Source organism: Ictalurus punctatus, chromosome 1 (genome assembly GCF_001660625.3).
Source record: "Ictalurus punctatus breed USDA103 chromosome 1, Coco_2.0, whole genome shotgun sequence".
Classification (NCBI taxonomy): domain Eukaryota; kingdom Metazoa; phylum Chordata; class Actinopteri; order Siluriformes; family Ictaluridae; genus Ictalurus; species Ictalurus punctatus.
Window position 1 is genome coordinate 9,829,422 of NC_030416.2, and position 14,160 is coordinate 9,843,581.

The window sequence follows — 14,160 nt, forward strand, 5'->3', positions numbered from 1 at the left end:
TGTAGCACTACTAGCACTGAAAGCTGCTCCCCTACATTTTTTCATGTGGCTATATGACCTATGTTTTCACTAAGGTTAACCGCAGTAAGCATTTCCTGAATCAAACTGCACTATTGAATTTTTGACTTTAAGACGACTCTTTCAAGTGTTCTTTGGGAGCTGACTCGCGTTCTTGATGAGCCATTTTGGTGACTGGGCGGGCGATTGGAATTTATTCTCGAAAATAGGATGAGCCGGATGAAAATGATCGATAGCTTATTCTAATATATAATGTGTCTGGTGAAATGTAAATATATATATCTGAGTAAATATAGCCGTTTGCTTTTGAGAATGTGGTTAAGTAAAAGTTAAAGTATACAGAAACATGTTCATTTGTGTAAAGTAGAAATATTCCCCAAAAAACTATTGCTCCTTCTCTACTTGATGCCACTGGAATTAAGTGAAAGCACATTTTATCTTATCTCTCTTTAAGCCTCAGTATGCCAAGTTATTAATGATAAATTGCCAAGATACATTTATCGAAGCAATGGAGTGCAAAGTGTACTGGATCACATAAAGGACAGCAAGTCAAAAAATTGTGAGCAGCTTCATGTGTCATGTATTCTCTCCTCACACTGAGTGCTGCATAACTAGGTCTCTTCATTCAAGGTTGTTGTCTTTGCCAGTTAACCCTGTTAGACACCCCAGTTAGACACCCCAGCTCATGCCGACGCACTGATGGCCCTTTGAAAGGATTCCCACTACAGAACCAATTTTATTTTGACAGGCTGTTGGACCCCAAGCTCAAGGAGTAGCAGTGGCTGAAATTTTCTTGGCCACCACAGGAAACCTAGGCTTAGGAAGCGAAGTCCCCTGCCAAGCACCAGACGTTTTTTTTTTTTTTTTTTTTTGGTATTGCTTAGACACTGGGGAGGGATGTGGGGGGAGTGTCGGAGTGTTGCCCTCACAGCGCCCTTGGAGTGACGGGATCTGTCACTGCGAATTGCTAAGCAGAGCAGTGCCCTCTTCTGTGTTGTCATATGTTTGTTTACGTTGCCACTTGTGTTTTGTTTTGGTTCATGTCCTTTCTCCACCCATGTACCGTCACTGGTTGTATCTTTTGTTGTGTCTTGATTCTCAGACCTGTTTTCACTTCACCCTTTAATTAGTTTGCACATTTCAACCCTCTTGTTCTAGGTGACGTATACGCTCAGTTTTGTCTTTGTGCACCTGACAATACCAAGTCTGTTTCCCATATTTGCTGTTGAGGTTTGTCCGAACTACGACTCTTGATTTACACTTGTTGCCTTTGCCCATTTAACCGTTTGCCGATTGCCCGGCCCCTGCATGTTGCGTGACCTTGATTCTGCCTAATGTTTTGGATTTGTTGATCTGTTCCTCATTAAAGCCAAATTACCTGCAACTGCATCCAACTCAGCCTCTCTACAGAACACACAGCACCTGAGAGCAGCAGAGAGGCAGCAGGGACAGTTCGAGAAAGCTTTACACCACTGGGGTTAAGGGGAAGTACATATTATCTAATCTCTCTCACTCAGCATTATTACGCCAAGTTATTAATGATGTTACATTTATCAGAGCAATATCGTCCAAAGTGTACTGGCTCACATGAAGGACAGCAAGTAAAAACATATGAGCAGCCTCATAGCACCTGAGAGCAGCAGAGAGGCAGCCGGAACAGCCGAAGACATGCAGAACCACCAATTGTGCCACGTGAGGAAAATGATGATGAGGATGAGGATAAACAACATCTTAGTCAGACAGTGTCTGGGAGAGATCATTGGCACTTTTGTACTTTTGGTGAGTTTTAGCTTAACAGTGTTTATTTGTGATAAAAGTAGAAACCATTTTGAGTAATAGGTACAATTACACTTGTACCTCGAATCAGCCAAACTAACAAATATGTGAAAAACATTATATACTTTCCTGTTAAATTTATTTCTCAGTATGAAAAGAAATTATGCACAATCAGCTATCATCTCAGGTAGATGTCTCATATTGTTTTATTACTGTTTTCATAACTTATATAAGACAAATACAAGACAAAAATACAAAATTCTTTAAGACATTTACAGTACACAATATGTCACATTATATAAGTTATAAGTTTGCAAACAATTTCCCAGCAAAACAATATTGTTGATTTAAAAAAATCAAAAAACAACTGTTGGCTATTTTATTTAATGTCTACAAATATATATATATATATATATATATATATATATATATATATATATATATATATATATATATATATATATATATTGTAGTTTTTCTAAGAATCTGCAAAAAGTAAAGTCTTTTAACATCAAGTACATTTGTACTTATTAAAAAAAAAAAAAAAAAAAGCCATAATTTATTGATAGCAATATTACATTTTCATAACCTCCAGGTCTACTTCCTACTTGCAATAGTAACTTGGTAAATTCATGAAAAATGGATTTTCTCAGACTATCAAATGTTTCTGCAGCATTTGTTTCTACAGTTAGTTGACTTTAGAAACTCTACATTTTAGCAGTAATCTTATCTTGTTATTTTTTACCCACGTATTAAGATATGGCATATATTCTAATCATTAACCTCATATTATGGCTCATTAAGAGAACACAACAACTTGGAAGCTAGATAAAGAGGCCAGCATGCCAAGGACTCCTCTTATGCAAACCAAATTTCCTCAGAGACTCAAAGAAAAAGACAGGGGAGTCCTCTATGAAGAATCAACTTTCAATTAAAAAGTACATTTTGTTTAGTTTTACTATTTGGTAACACTTCTGTACCTGTGAGTGATACCTGGTAATGAGATGTCATCTACTGTTTATTACACTCTGTGAGAGTCTATCTATCTACAGTGCTCTCTACTAATATTGGCACCCTTGGTAAATATGAGAAAAGAAGGCTGTGAAAAAATGTCTTTATTGTTCAACCCTTTGATCTTTAAAAAAAAAATCACAAACATACTCTGCTCTCATAGAGATCAAACAAATGCAAACAAAACACAGGTTTATCAAAAATATCTTTGATGAATATAAGTGTGCAACAATTATTTGAACACTTTTAGTCAATACTTTGTGCTACCTTGCTTTACCAAGATAACAGCTCTGAGTCTTCTCCTATAATGCCTGATGAGGTTGGAGAATACATGGCAAGGGATCTGAGACCGTTCCTCCATACAGAATCTCTCCAGATCCTTCACATTTCGAGGTCCACGCTGGTGGACTCTCCTCTTCAGTTCACCTCACAGGTTTTCTATGGGTTTCAAGTCAAGGAACTGGGATGGTCATGGCAGACCTTGATTTTGTGGTCAGTAAACCATTTTTGTGTTGGTTTTGAAGTATATTTTGGATCATTGTCCTGCTGGAAGATCCAACCACAGCCCATTTTAAGCTTCCTGGCAGAGGCAGTCAAGTTTTCATTTAATATCTGTTGATATTTGATAGAGTCCATGATGCCATGTATCCTAACAAAATGTCCAGGTCCTCTGGCAGAAAAACAGCCCCAAAACATTAAAGAGCCACCACCATATTTAACCTTGGGCATGAGATTACCTCTCTGTGTGTGCCAAAACCACCTCTGGTGTTTATTGCCAAAAAGCTCTATTTTGGTTTCATCTGACCACAGAAACCGATCCCATTTGAAGTTCCAGTAGAGTCTGGCAAACTGATGATACTTGAGGTTGTTTTTTTTTGCATGAGAGTAGATACTTTTTTCTTGAAACCTTTCCAAACGTGTGGTGATGTAGGTGACTTGGCTGACAGATAGATGAACACTTTATAGTTGGTTTTATGAAAAAGTCATTCCCTTCAAATGCTGTTGAAGTTAGAAACATGTATACCAATATGCAACTTTAGAGACGGTCCCTTAATTTGCGCATATCTGTGAATACCGAACGTCCAACGTCAAGCCAACTTTATACCAGTCCGTTAGGTTCATCTTCTCTTGTGGCTTGACTGCACAATCCCACCACTAGGGGGCTGGCCCAGAGTAACATGTTACAATAGTATTGGAAATCCATTGCTCGTCCTGTGAGACCCGGATGTGAAGCCTTGAATTTTAAGACCTGAATTTTTGCAGCCTGAATTTGTGAGGTTGAAAAATAATGTACTACCTGACCAATAATGAAGATGGTATTTTAACAACTGAATATTTTGGAACCGTATTTTAGGAAGGTGAATATGTGTGCATTGAATTTTGAATGCTGGAATTTTGTTTTCAATCAAAATATAAAATCCCAATGAATTGCAGAGGAAACTAATTCAAGCACTGTTATTGCTGTGCTTTTTTTTTTTTTTTTTTTCGATTTGTGTCAAATTGCTGGGCAGAAAAATTCAAGTACTGTCACTGCGATATGTTTTTATTCAATTTATGTAATTCAACATGCCATTTTGCCTTAAGGACATTTGGCACTATTATACTTCCATAGGGGAGCAGCAGCTCGATTGCATTTAAAGAGACACACACCAAAACAGCGTGTTTTTGCTTCCACCCAAAAAAGGGCCTTTTCAGCATGGTATAATAAATGATCTGTGGGGTATTTTGAGCTGAAACTTTACAGACGTATCTGGGGACACCTGGGACTTATATTACGTCTTGTAAAAAGGCTTAAAATAGGTCTCCTTTAAGTATATTATTGTAGTACAGAATTGTGCATCACTTCAATTTTTAAGAAAAGAAAATGTACATTCACCATCCACTTTATTAGGAACACCTGTACACCTGCACATTCATGCAGTTATCTAATCAGCCAGTCATGTGGCAGCAGCGTAAATGTATAAAATCATGAAGATACAGGTCAAGCGCTTCAGTTACTGTTCACATCACACATCAGAATGAAGAAAAAGAGCTGTCTCTGTGACTTGGCATATGTGATCTTGCCATGGATATTGGTACCAGATGGGCTGGTTTGAGTATTTCAGAAAATACTGATCTGCTGGGATGTTCATACACAACAGTTTCTAGATCTAGAGTGTACACAGAATGGTGTGAAAAAACAAAAAACAGTGAGTGAGCAATAGCACCGTGGGTGGAAACGCTTTGTTGATAAGAGAGGTCAGAGTAAACTGGCCAGATTGGTTCGAGCTGACAGGAAGGATACAGTAACTCATATAAGCATATTCTTTACAACCGTGGTGAGCAGAAAAGCATCTCAGCATGGACAAAACATCAAACCCTGAGGTGGATGAGCTACAACAGAAGAAGACCACATTGGGTTCCACTCCTGTCAGCCAAAACCAAGAATCTGAGACTAAAAGTAGTCCACTACAGATGGGCACAGACTCGCCCAAACTAGACAGGCGAATATATAAGTTTTTTAAATCACCTGTTTTTTTTTTTTCTAACCTGTTCAGTTTTTTGTGTGTGAAAAACCCAGGAGATCAGCAATTTCTGAAATACTCAAACCAGCCCATCTGGCACCAACAACCATGCAACAATCAAAGCCACAGACATCACACTTTTCCCCCATTGTGATGTTTGATGTAAACATTAACTGCAGCTCTTGACCTGTACCTGCATGATTTTATGCACTATGCTGCTGTCACATGATTTGGCTCATTAGATAACTGCATGAATATGCAGGTATACGGGTGTTCCTAATAAAGTGACGGCGAATGTATATAATGTGAGGGTGTAAGTGTATATGTTGTACTGTACATATTCTGTTTTAAATTTAAATGCAGTCTACAAGACTGGGTCTGATTTTTTTTTTTCTTTCACTTTTGATAAGTTTACGGTTAACACTTTTATCTTGGGTAAGTTGCTCAAAAAATGTAATCCACTACAGATTACTAATTACTACTTTAAAATTGTGATTTGATGACATTACTGATTACTGCATGCAAAAAGTAATCAGATTACTAATTACTTTACTTTCACGTTACTTTGAAAACCTATCAAGCCTACAAAAACACACTACAAAGTGGAACTCGTAGTTCTTTCGGTAATTTTAACGTGTCAATGTATGACATGATCAGAAAAAGTTGGATTTATAATAAAACTTGCCTCGGGTGTTGTCACTGTTTGTAGAACTACCAGACGGATAAAATATAAAACTTTTCTAAATAGGCTAGTTTGGTGTTGCTAGCCAAGGCGAGGAACAGCTAAGCTATCACTGTATGGGTTTAGCTGCTACAGTGCCATGCAAAGTACACGATCTTTCCTAATGCATTGCTCATATCATGTTCACGTAAACTGGAACTCATATAGACATTTACACTCCTTGTTTTCCTGCTCAGCATCAGAGGATGTTACTGTTTAAATTTCAACCTATTTACTGGTTTAAAACAAATCTGCGTATATCCATTTTCCCTCACACTGACTAGTGTTTGGCAGAAATGAAAGGCTGTCAGCCAATAACACACGAGTGTTTCCACGTATTTTCCTGTAAACCCTCTCTGATCGGTCTCGCCTCCGTTCACTGAAGATATTAAATTACAGGCCGTCTTCTTTTACTGACGTTCATTTACGTAGTGACAAACCGCTCCAAGTGGAGAATTATTCAGGGCTAAAGAACAAATCTTCTGGGCAAAACGTGATTTATTTTAAAAATGCATTTGACTTAATATTGTTTTCTTCACAGTAAATTTGTAACGCAAGTCACGTATTTTTTTTGACATCAGTAACTGTAATCAAATTATATACATTTAAAATGTAGTACGGTACATTACTGCGTTATCAGAAAAAGTCATTCGATTACAGTTATGTAATCCAAGCTCTGGCTGCAAGTGATATGAATCCACATTGTTGAGAAGTTCAGTGTTAAAGAACAACTCCAGCAACCTTTATTCCTGTTGTCACACGACCACTCACACCCCACCCTCCTCTCTCTTGTATCACCAACCACCAGCCACAATGTAATCTCAGGCAGTTTGACTATTGCAGGTCAACAGTGTGCTATTTGGCAGTGATTGCATACTGGTGAACGATAAAGATCTGCATTTATGTCATTTTGACAGCTTACCTACACTATTCGAAACACAATCAAATTATTCTTAAGGCTACTGGAATGATTTTTTTTCTAAATGTGTATTGACACAGAAAATTCCCAAGACTTGATTCTGACTTTATACACCCCACTGTGTTCACAGTCGTCATGAAGCTTAATGGTATTCAGTCTTTGACTCTGTGCTGTGGTGTCTGGTTAGGTCAAAGTGTGTTCAAATAGAAAGTAATGGCACTCGGTAGTAAAGTTAAAGTCCCATTGAAACTGTAATTGCACTGCTTACATTCCTGTGTTAATCAATATTAACATAGGAAGCATTTTAACACAAGACATAAAGCTTAGTCTAAACTAAGCTCGTTTTTTTGGGCTAATAAAGTTTATATGACAGTATACAGTGATAGCACATGTTAATAATAATCTGCATATTATATTTGTGCATTTGCGGTGAGAAAGGATGGAAAATAAGTAGTGTGCAGTGTGAACTGAACTGAAAAACTGCGTAACATTTACATTTTGTAGTTTGATACTGGACATAAAAGGTGTTTGAGGACTATATGTCAGCCATTATAGGCCAAAGGCATGTTAATTTTGCGTCCCACATTAAGTAAAGAATAAAGCATGAGGGGGCATGTCGCTGAAGGAAAATAATCAACGACAGAGTGGTGGGATGTGACACAAAGCAGGGTCAATACCTGCCTGAAGTTATTTCTCTTATTCCACAGACATTTGCCAACACAAACAATTTTTTCTTTACTAAAAACAACTTTAGCTCATTGCTCGTTACATTTAATGTTTTGGAACATCCTCGAAACAATTAAGCTCTTCTTATCGCTTACTTGTATAATAGCTACTGTATAAGCAGTTCATCCATCACTAGTGTTCACGTTCCACAAACGCTAAATAAACGTCTCCTCACAGAAAACTTCATCATATCAATAAATATACATGGTTTTTAATCCGTTCACGTGTAGCATCCACCAACGTATTAAAAAGAGTGCATTATTACAACAGAAAGTTATAGTTATGAGTAATCTGATTCTGACCAATCAGATTTGAAAATTCTACAGCACTCTAGTATAAAACCTGCTGTGGAAAACGATGAAAATGAAATAAGTGAATTAAAAACCAACCTCAAATCAGTCAATCAAACTAGTTATGCTTTAAGACATAGACAATCAATGGCCCTTGGAGTTAATCAATTTCTACCGGATTCCTGTTTTTCCTGTAAACAAAACAACAACAAAAAAACATTTATTACATTTGCAAAATTATTTTTTGTTGTTGTTGTTGTTTTGTTCATCTCTCACTAGGTCACTTGTTGATGCCTGTGTCACACAGATAAGTAAAATAGAGTGTTTGTACAGCTTCCCAATCAAATATGCTTTGGGTCTGAATGATCAGTTTAAAAGATAAGGTTTTGTTCTTTTTCTTCTTCTTCTTCTTTTTTTTTTTTTTAAATACATTTATTATGAGACATCCAACTACACTCGTGTTGCCGTTTAATCATCTCACTAGTCTTGCCCACAGTGGTTTAAATGAGATGGCTTCTCTTTCCTCTTCGATTTTTTTGTTAATCTTTCACCTCTTGGTTTCTGCTCAAGCTGTTCGGCTGTTCCGCAGCAGCTCAGGTGAAGACTGGTGATCAGTTGAAGGGGCAGTATCTGTCAGCCAACCTGAGCTTTGCTGTGGGGGTCATGTCCGCCATGTACCTCTGCATGGGGGTGTCAGGTGAGAATAAAGAGACTGGAAGAATTACACTAAGATGTTACACTGAGTACTAAGTAGTTAAGCACAATAGTTTTATTATTATTAATATTATTATTATTTCCTGGTTTTGTGAACTGTTCTGTATTGCTGGTTACCACCTCAACTTTATATCCTTTACTCTTTCCTCACCCTTCAGGTGCTCATCTGAACCCTGCGGTGTCTCTGAGCTTCTGTGTGCTGGGTGATCTTCCCTGGCGCTGCCTTCTGCCTTACTCTCTGTCTCAGCTGCTAGGGGCCTACCTTGCCTCTGCAGTTGTCTACACCATGTACTACGGTGAGGCCACAGGCACAACTCAAAGCAACCCTGAGTTTTTAAATTAGATTAAGTGTCATTAGAAGATTACCCCCCACATGACTGATTTGCCAGTACTACACAGATAATACTTAGGTTAACACTTATAGTGACCTCCACTAATATTGGCACCCTTGATAAATTTGAGCAAAGAAGGCTGTAAAAAAAAATTGTCATTATCGTTTATCCTTTTGATCTTTTGTTAAAAAGAATTCACAAAAATACTCTGCTCCCATGGATATCAAACAATTGCAAACAAAACACAGGTTTGTCAAAAAATATCATTTTACAGCCTTCTTTGCTCATATTTACCAAGGGTGCCAATATTACTGGTGGGCACTGTATTTTTGAAAATACTACACAGATTACACACTTGGTTTCTTTTTAAAATTTGCTATGATTAGGCAGCGTTAGGAAGGGCAGTATAATTTATTTTTGTGTTTCCTTTGCTCTAGATGCTATAATGAATTACAGTGGTGGGATTCTGACTGCTTATGGTCCTAATGAAACTGCATCCATCTTTGCCACGTACCCCACACCGGGGACTTCCCTACAGACCAACATCTTTGACCAGGTCAATGCAAAAATGCTGAATTATGTATAGGGAAACAGACCAATAGACCACATAGTCACACGTTCTCAATCAGTATTTAACAAATCAAATATTTCAATAATTGCAGAGCATAATGGATATTCATTCTGGGTGTTGTGAAAAAAAAAGCACAAAACAGGGCAGAATTTTCTTAAATATTATATATTTTGCTTTGCTAATGCCATTATGTTTTATACCTCAAGGAACAGCGTGTATTATACCGAACTGCTTGATAATTAGCTGATCAGTTGTTGTTGTTGTTGTTGTTGTTGTTGTTGTTGCTTTTTAAAAACACTCTTACCTGCCTAATCTGCCCTGTCTAATCTATACACTTCACTTCTCATCAACTGTTTTTCATTTCTACATGACCATCTTGTTAGTCAGTGAAAAGTACACATTATGCTTGTTCTAATACACTTAACATTAGCTGATGAGTTGAATCAGTTGCATAAACACTCAACACTGTAGTATTATGGCTACAGGACTCGATAGAACCCTGGACATGATCTGAGCTATAATATTTTCTCTCTTCATGATGCTATGGCCAGGTGGTCGGCACTGCTACACTGTTGTTGTGCATCCTGCCCCTAAGTGATAAGAGGAACAGACCTGCTCCTGATGCCTTGCTCCCACCAATTGTAGCAGCTGTTGTTTTGGGAATAGCCATTGCCATGTCATCTAACTGTGGTGGAGCCATTAATCCAGCAAGGGATCTCGGGCCTCGGCTCTTCACTCTCACAGCAGGCTGGGGCACTGAAGTCTTTACGTAAGTCTGAGATCGTTTTAACACTCACGTTCTGTTTTCTATTTGGTAGTACCCATAAATGACGAACATTTCATGAACATAGTATTTGATTTACTGAGATTTATTCTGTCTCTGGAACTCACTTAGGTGCTATGATTACTTCTTCTGGGTGCCGCTGGTGGCTCCTCTGTTTGGGGCGTTGCTGGGCTGCTTTTTATACCAAGTCTTCATTCAGTGGCACCTTCCTGACTCTGATCAAGAAACAGTCAAAAGCCAATCCCAGGACACTGAAATTAATTTAAAAGTGGTTGCCCTGTAATGAAAAACATAATGAGCAAACATCTATCATTTACGTCCCAGTTTCCTGTTATCTTTCATCATTATGAAGCAGATGTTTATGGAGTAGTCCATTGCAAGGCATCTCACATGCACAAACACACATGCACACATGTATTCACAACTATGGCCAATTTAGAGTTATATTTAACTTCTTTTGATATTTAAATAAATAAATAAATAATGTTATCTGATTTGTTAATAACATAAGACAGGAAATGTAACAAGGAGAGCTATTTCTGCTAAATGAATCATAATGTATCTGGTTAGTTCTGGTTAGTAGACTGGAAAGCTACTGAAGTTACTGAAGTTCCACAGTTTTATCGAAGCCTCCTTTATCCCTCTTTAGTCTCAATTTTGAGACTGTTCTACATGAGCTAAATTATACCTTTATTTATCTTGGTAAAGAATTTTTTGTCATACCTTACTAACAAGGTAATAAATGCACCACTTTACAGAAACAGAATAACAAACTCACTTTGCATTCCAAGTACTAAAGATGTCCCATTCATTGATATACATTTTCAGTAACAGCTTTCTCCTGGTCAGGATGGATCCAGAGACTATCCTGGGAACACTTGGGCTGAGGTTCAACAATACCAGTATATTGCAGGAGACCATGCACACAACATTCACATAAACCTAGGGGCAATTTAGTCTGGAGAATTCACCTACCAGTATGTCTTTTGGGAGGTGGGAGGAAGCTGGAGAATCTAGAGAAAACTCATAGACAGAAATCCAAGTTCCAGATCAAAGCTATCGGAAATCAAGGAGCTGTGAGGCAGCAATGCAAACTGCTGTGCCACTGTACTGTACCACCAGCTTACTTGGTACCTGTTGTTGAACTATACAAAATAAAGCACAAAATCAGAATATATTTGTTTGCTTCTTTCTGTCACTCTCTTTCTGCTTATTACATTGAGATATATTTTGTATTTGTGCCAGTATAGTGCTATAATTACATTTGATATAATTTATGTAATTACATTTTAAATTCCATATAATGCTATAAATACATTTATATGTATTCATCTGGTAGTTAATGTAGCTGATTAAGATACAAGCCCTAGAGGTTACCACCAACTGACAAGAAAAAAGTTTAAGATAGCTGTCGGAGGAACAGAGACATCTACAGTTAAACACATACTGAAAAACTTATGTTTAAACTTTAAAGCATGAGCGTTGGAGTAAGTGCTAGAGTAGTACTACACAAACTAGTCACAATGCTTAGGCAGCGAAGTTTAGTTAAGGCTCTGGGTTACTAATCAGAAGGTCAGAGGTTCAAGCCCCAGCACTGCCAGACTCTGGGTTACTGATTGGATGGTCAGGGGTTCAAGCCACTTTTGGGCCCTTGAGCAAGGCCCTTAACCCTCTCTGCTCCAGGGGTGCTGTATTATGGCTGACCCTGCACTCTGACCCCAAACTCCTGGCATGCTGGGGTATGCAAAGAAAAGAATTTCACTGTGCTGTAATGTATACATGACCAATAAAGACTCATTATCATTTAAAAAAATCACTTTGATGTAACAGCACCATCATTTAGTTATTGGTCATTTAGTATAGTGGTACACACCAACCAGCCCTAACATTAAACCATCTGCCTAATATTGTGTAGGACCCCAAAAGAGTTCTCACCTGGTCGTCTAGCCATCACAGTTTGGCCCTTGTCAAAGTCTCTCAGATCCTTACACTTGCGTGAGAGAGAGAGAGAGAGAGAGAGAGAGAGAGAGAGAGAGAGAGAGAGAGAGAGAGAGAGAGAGAGAGAGAGAGTTAGTTAGTTAGTTAGTTGAGCGTGTTCTGAGAAAGAGAAAAGCACTGAGTAGGCTATTAGTTCGTGTGTACATTTTTGGCCAATAGAGGGCGAACAGAAACTAGTCACGGAATAATTAAAGACTTGAAAGGACGCATTCTAAGTATTATTATCTAGTTCAGTAAAATAGTTTTTACTATATATCAAATCTTCATAGATAAGGTAAAACTATTAATTATTACTATATCCCCTAGCCATATCCCCTAGCCAATATATTCAACAATAACAACAACATTAATAATGATCATCATCATCACCATCATCATCATCATCATCATCATCATCATGATAATAATAATAATAATAATAATAATAATAATAATAATAATAATAATAATTTATTGGTGATGTTAAAAAATAGGCATATATCCTACATAAAAGGCAATACAAAAAGGCGCTTCAGGAAAATTAGACATTAATAGTCAGGATACAAACCGTTATATTACTGATTCATTGGTCATTTAAAACCAGTTTCATGTGTACTGTTATAAATAAACACGATTTATTTCTTGCCTTTTGATTTTGATCTGGAAATAAGTGGCGCAAGTGTTAGGTGGGGGGCGGGGCGTTAGACTCCGAAGCCACGCCCTCTCCCTCAGCCTCCACTCACTGTACGAGTGTCTGCTTTTAAACGAGTTAAACGTCACTGCGTCTCTCACCTGCGGCTCGCGGTGCTTTAGTGACTGCAGGGGAAATAGCATGTCACTGCTAATATATTCGGGTTTTCTACTCAAAGGGAAGGCGTTAAAATAACAAGAGGAAATGAAGATGTCCCGACACATGAGTGCCTAGAAAACGAAAAGAAAGAAAGAGAGAGAAAGAAGACCTGTCAAGGTAAACTATCCGTCCCATACCTTTTCACACAAACACCGTTAAACATTAGAGAAGCTGTCAAAACTTCCGGTAGTGTTGTGCAGCACGCTTCTGTTATTTATATATATATATATATATATATATATATATATATATATATATATATATATATATATATATATATATATAGCCTACAAGTACAGCTGGTAGATGTTAGATAGGCCTATAGTGTTTATTTGGTTAGAAGGAACACATTTAATGTAGCTGATTTAATATAGTTAGTTTGTTTACTCCGTCGTGTACTTTTACTAATCTTATTACTAAGCGGCTCTAATGCTTATCCAACTTGGCAGGATTTTTCTAATGCGTACCCAAGACGACTGAACAGCAGGAGAAATGTGGCCCATTCAGGCACCAACAGTATATTTATTTATTTGTTTATTTATTTCCCCAAAACACCTCATTCATTCCCGTGAAGGCTTTGTTATTTAACTCATATGAGTGAAACTGCTCAAATCTTCCCTGCTGTGACCCTCCAGGACTATAGTGGAACACCCCTGATATTACTAGGGACCTTTTATTATCTGTGTTTACTAATAGGAACACCTGTACCCCTGCTCATTCATCCAAACAGCCAGTCATATGGCAGCAGCTCAATGCATAATAACATCCTGAAGATACAAGTTACGAACACGTTGACATTAAATATCAGAATATGGAGGGGAAAAAAGTGAGTCTCGGTGACTTTGACTATGGCAAATGGTCTAATTTGTGAGCTATCGTTGCCTTCCTGTCAGCTCGAGCCATGCAGACTGGTCATTCTCCACTGATCGTTCCAATCAACCATGGGCGTAACTATGCATTCTTTGGG

The 14,160-nt window shown here is 37.8% G+C and overlaps 2 protein-coding genes across 2 annotated transcripts in view; both read left to right on the forward strand.

The window, feature by feature from the left end:
• Nucleotides 1-1,581: 1,581 nt before the first annotated feature.
• On the forward strand, nt 1,582-11,534 carry aqp10a (aquaporin 10a). Its single transcript, XM_017468894.3, has 6 exons — nt 1,582-1,797; nt 8,536-8,662; nt 8,838-8,975; nt 9,449-9,567; nt 10,134-10,351; nt 10,478-11,534. The coding sequence occupies exons 1-6, from the start codon at nt 1,630-1,632 to the stop codon at nt 10,647-10,649; spliced, it is 942 nt and encodes a 313-aa protein (XP_017324383.1). The 5' UTR covers nt 1,582-1,629; the 3' UTR covers nt 10,650-11,534.
• Nucleotides 11,535-13,122: 1,588 nt separating this feature from the next.
• The window catches only part of atp8b2 (ATPase phospholipid transporting 8B2), an 85,236-nt gene continuing 84,198 nt past the window's right edge, over nt 13,123-14,160 (forward strand). The window contains exon 1 of the mRNA XM_017468913.3: nt 13,123-13,310. The gene's annotated coding sequence lies outside the window, so the exon portion shown is untranslated. The remainder of the gene's footprint in view (nt 13,311-14,160) is intronic.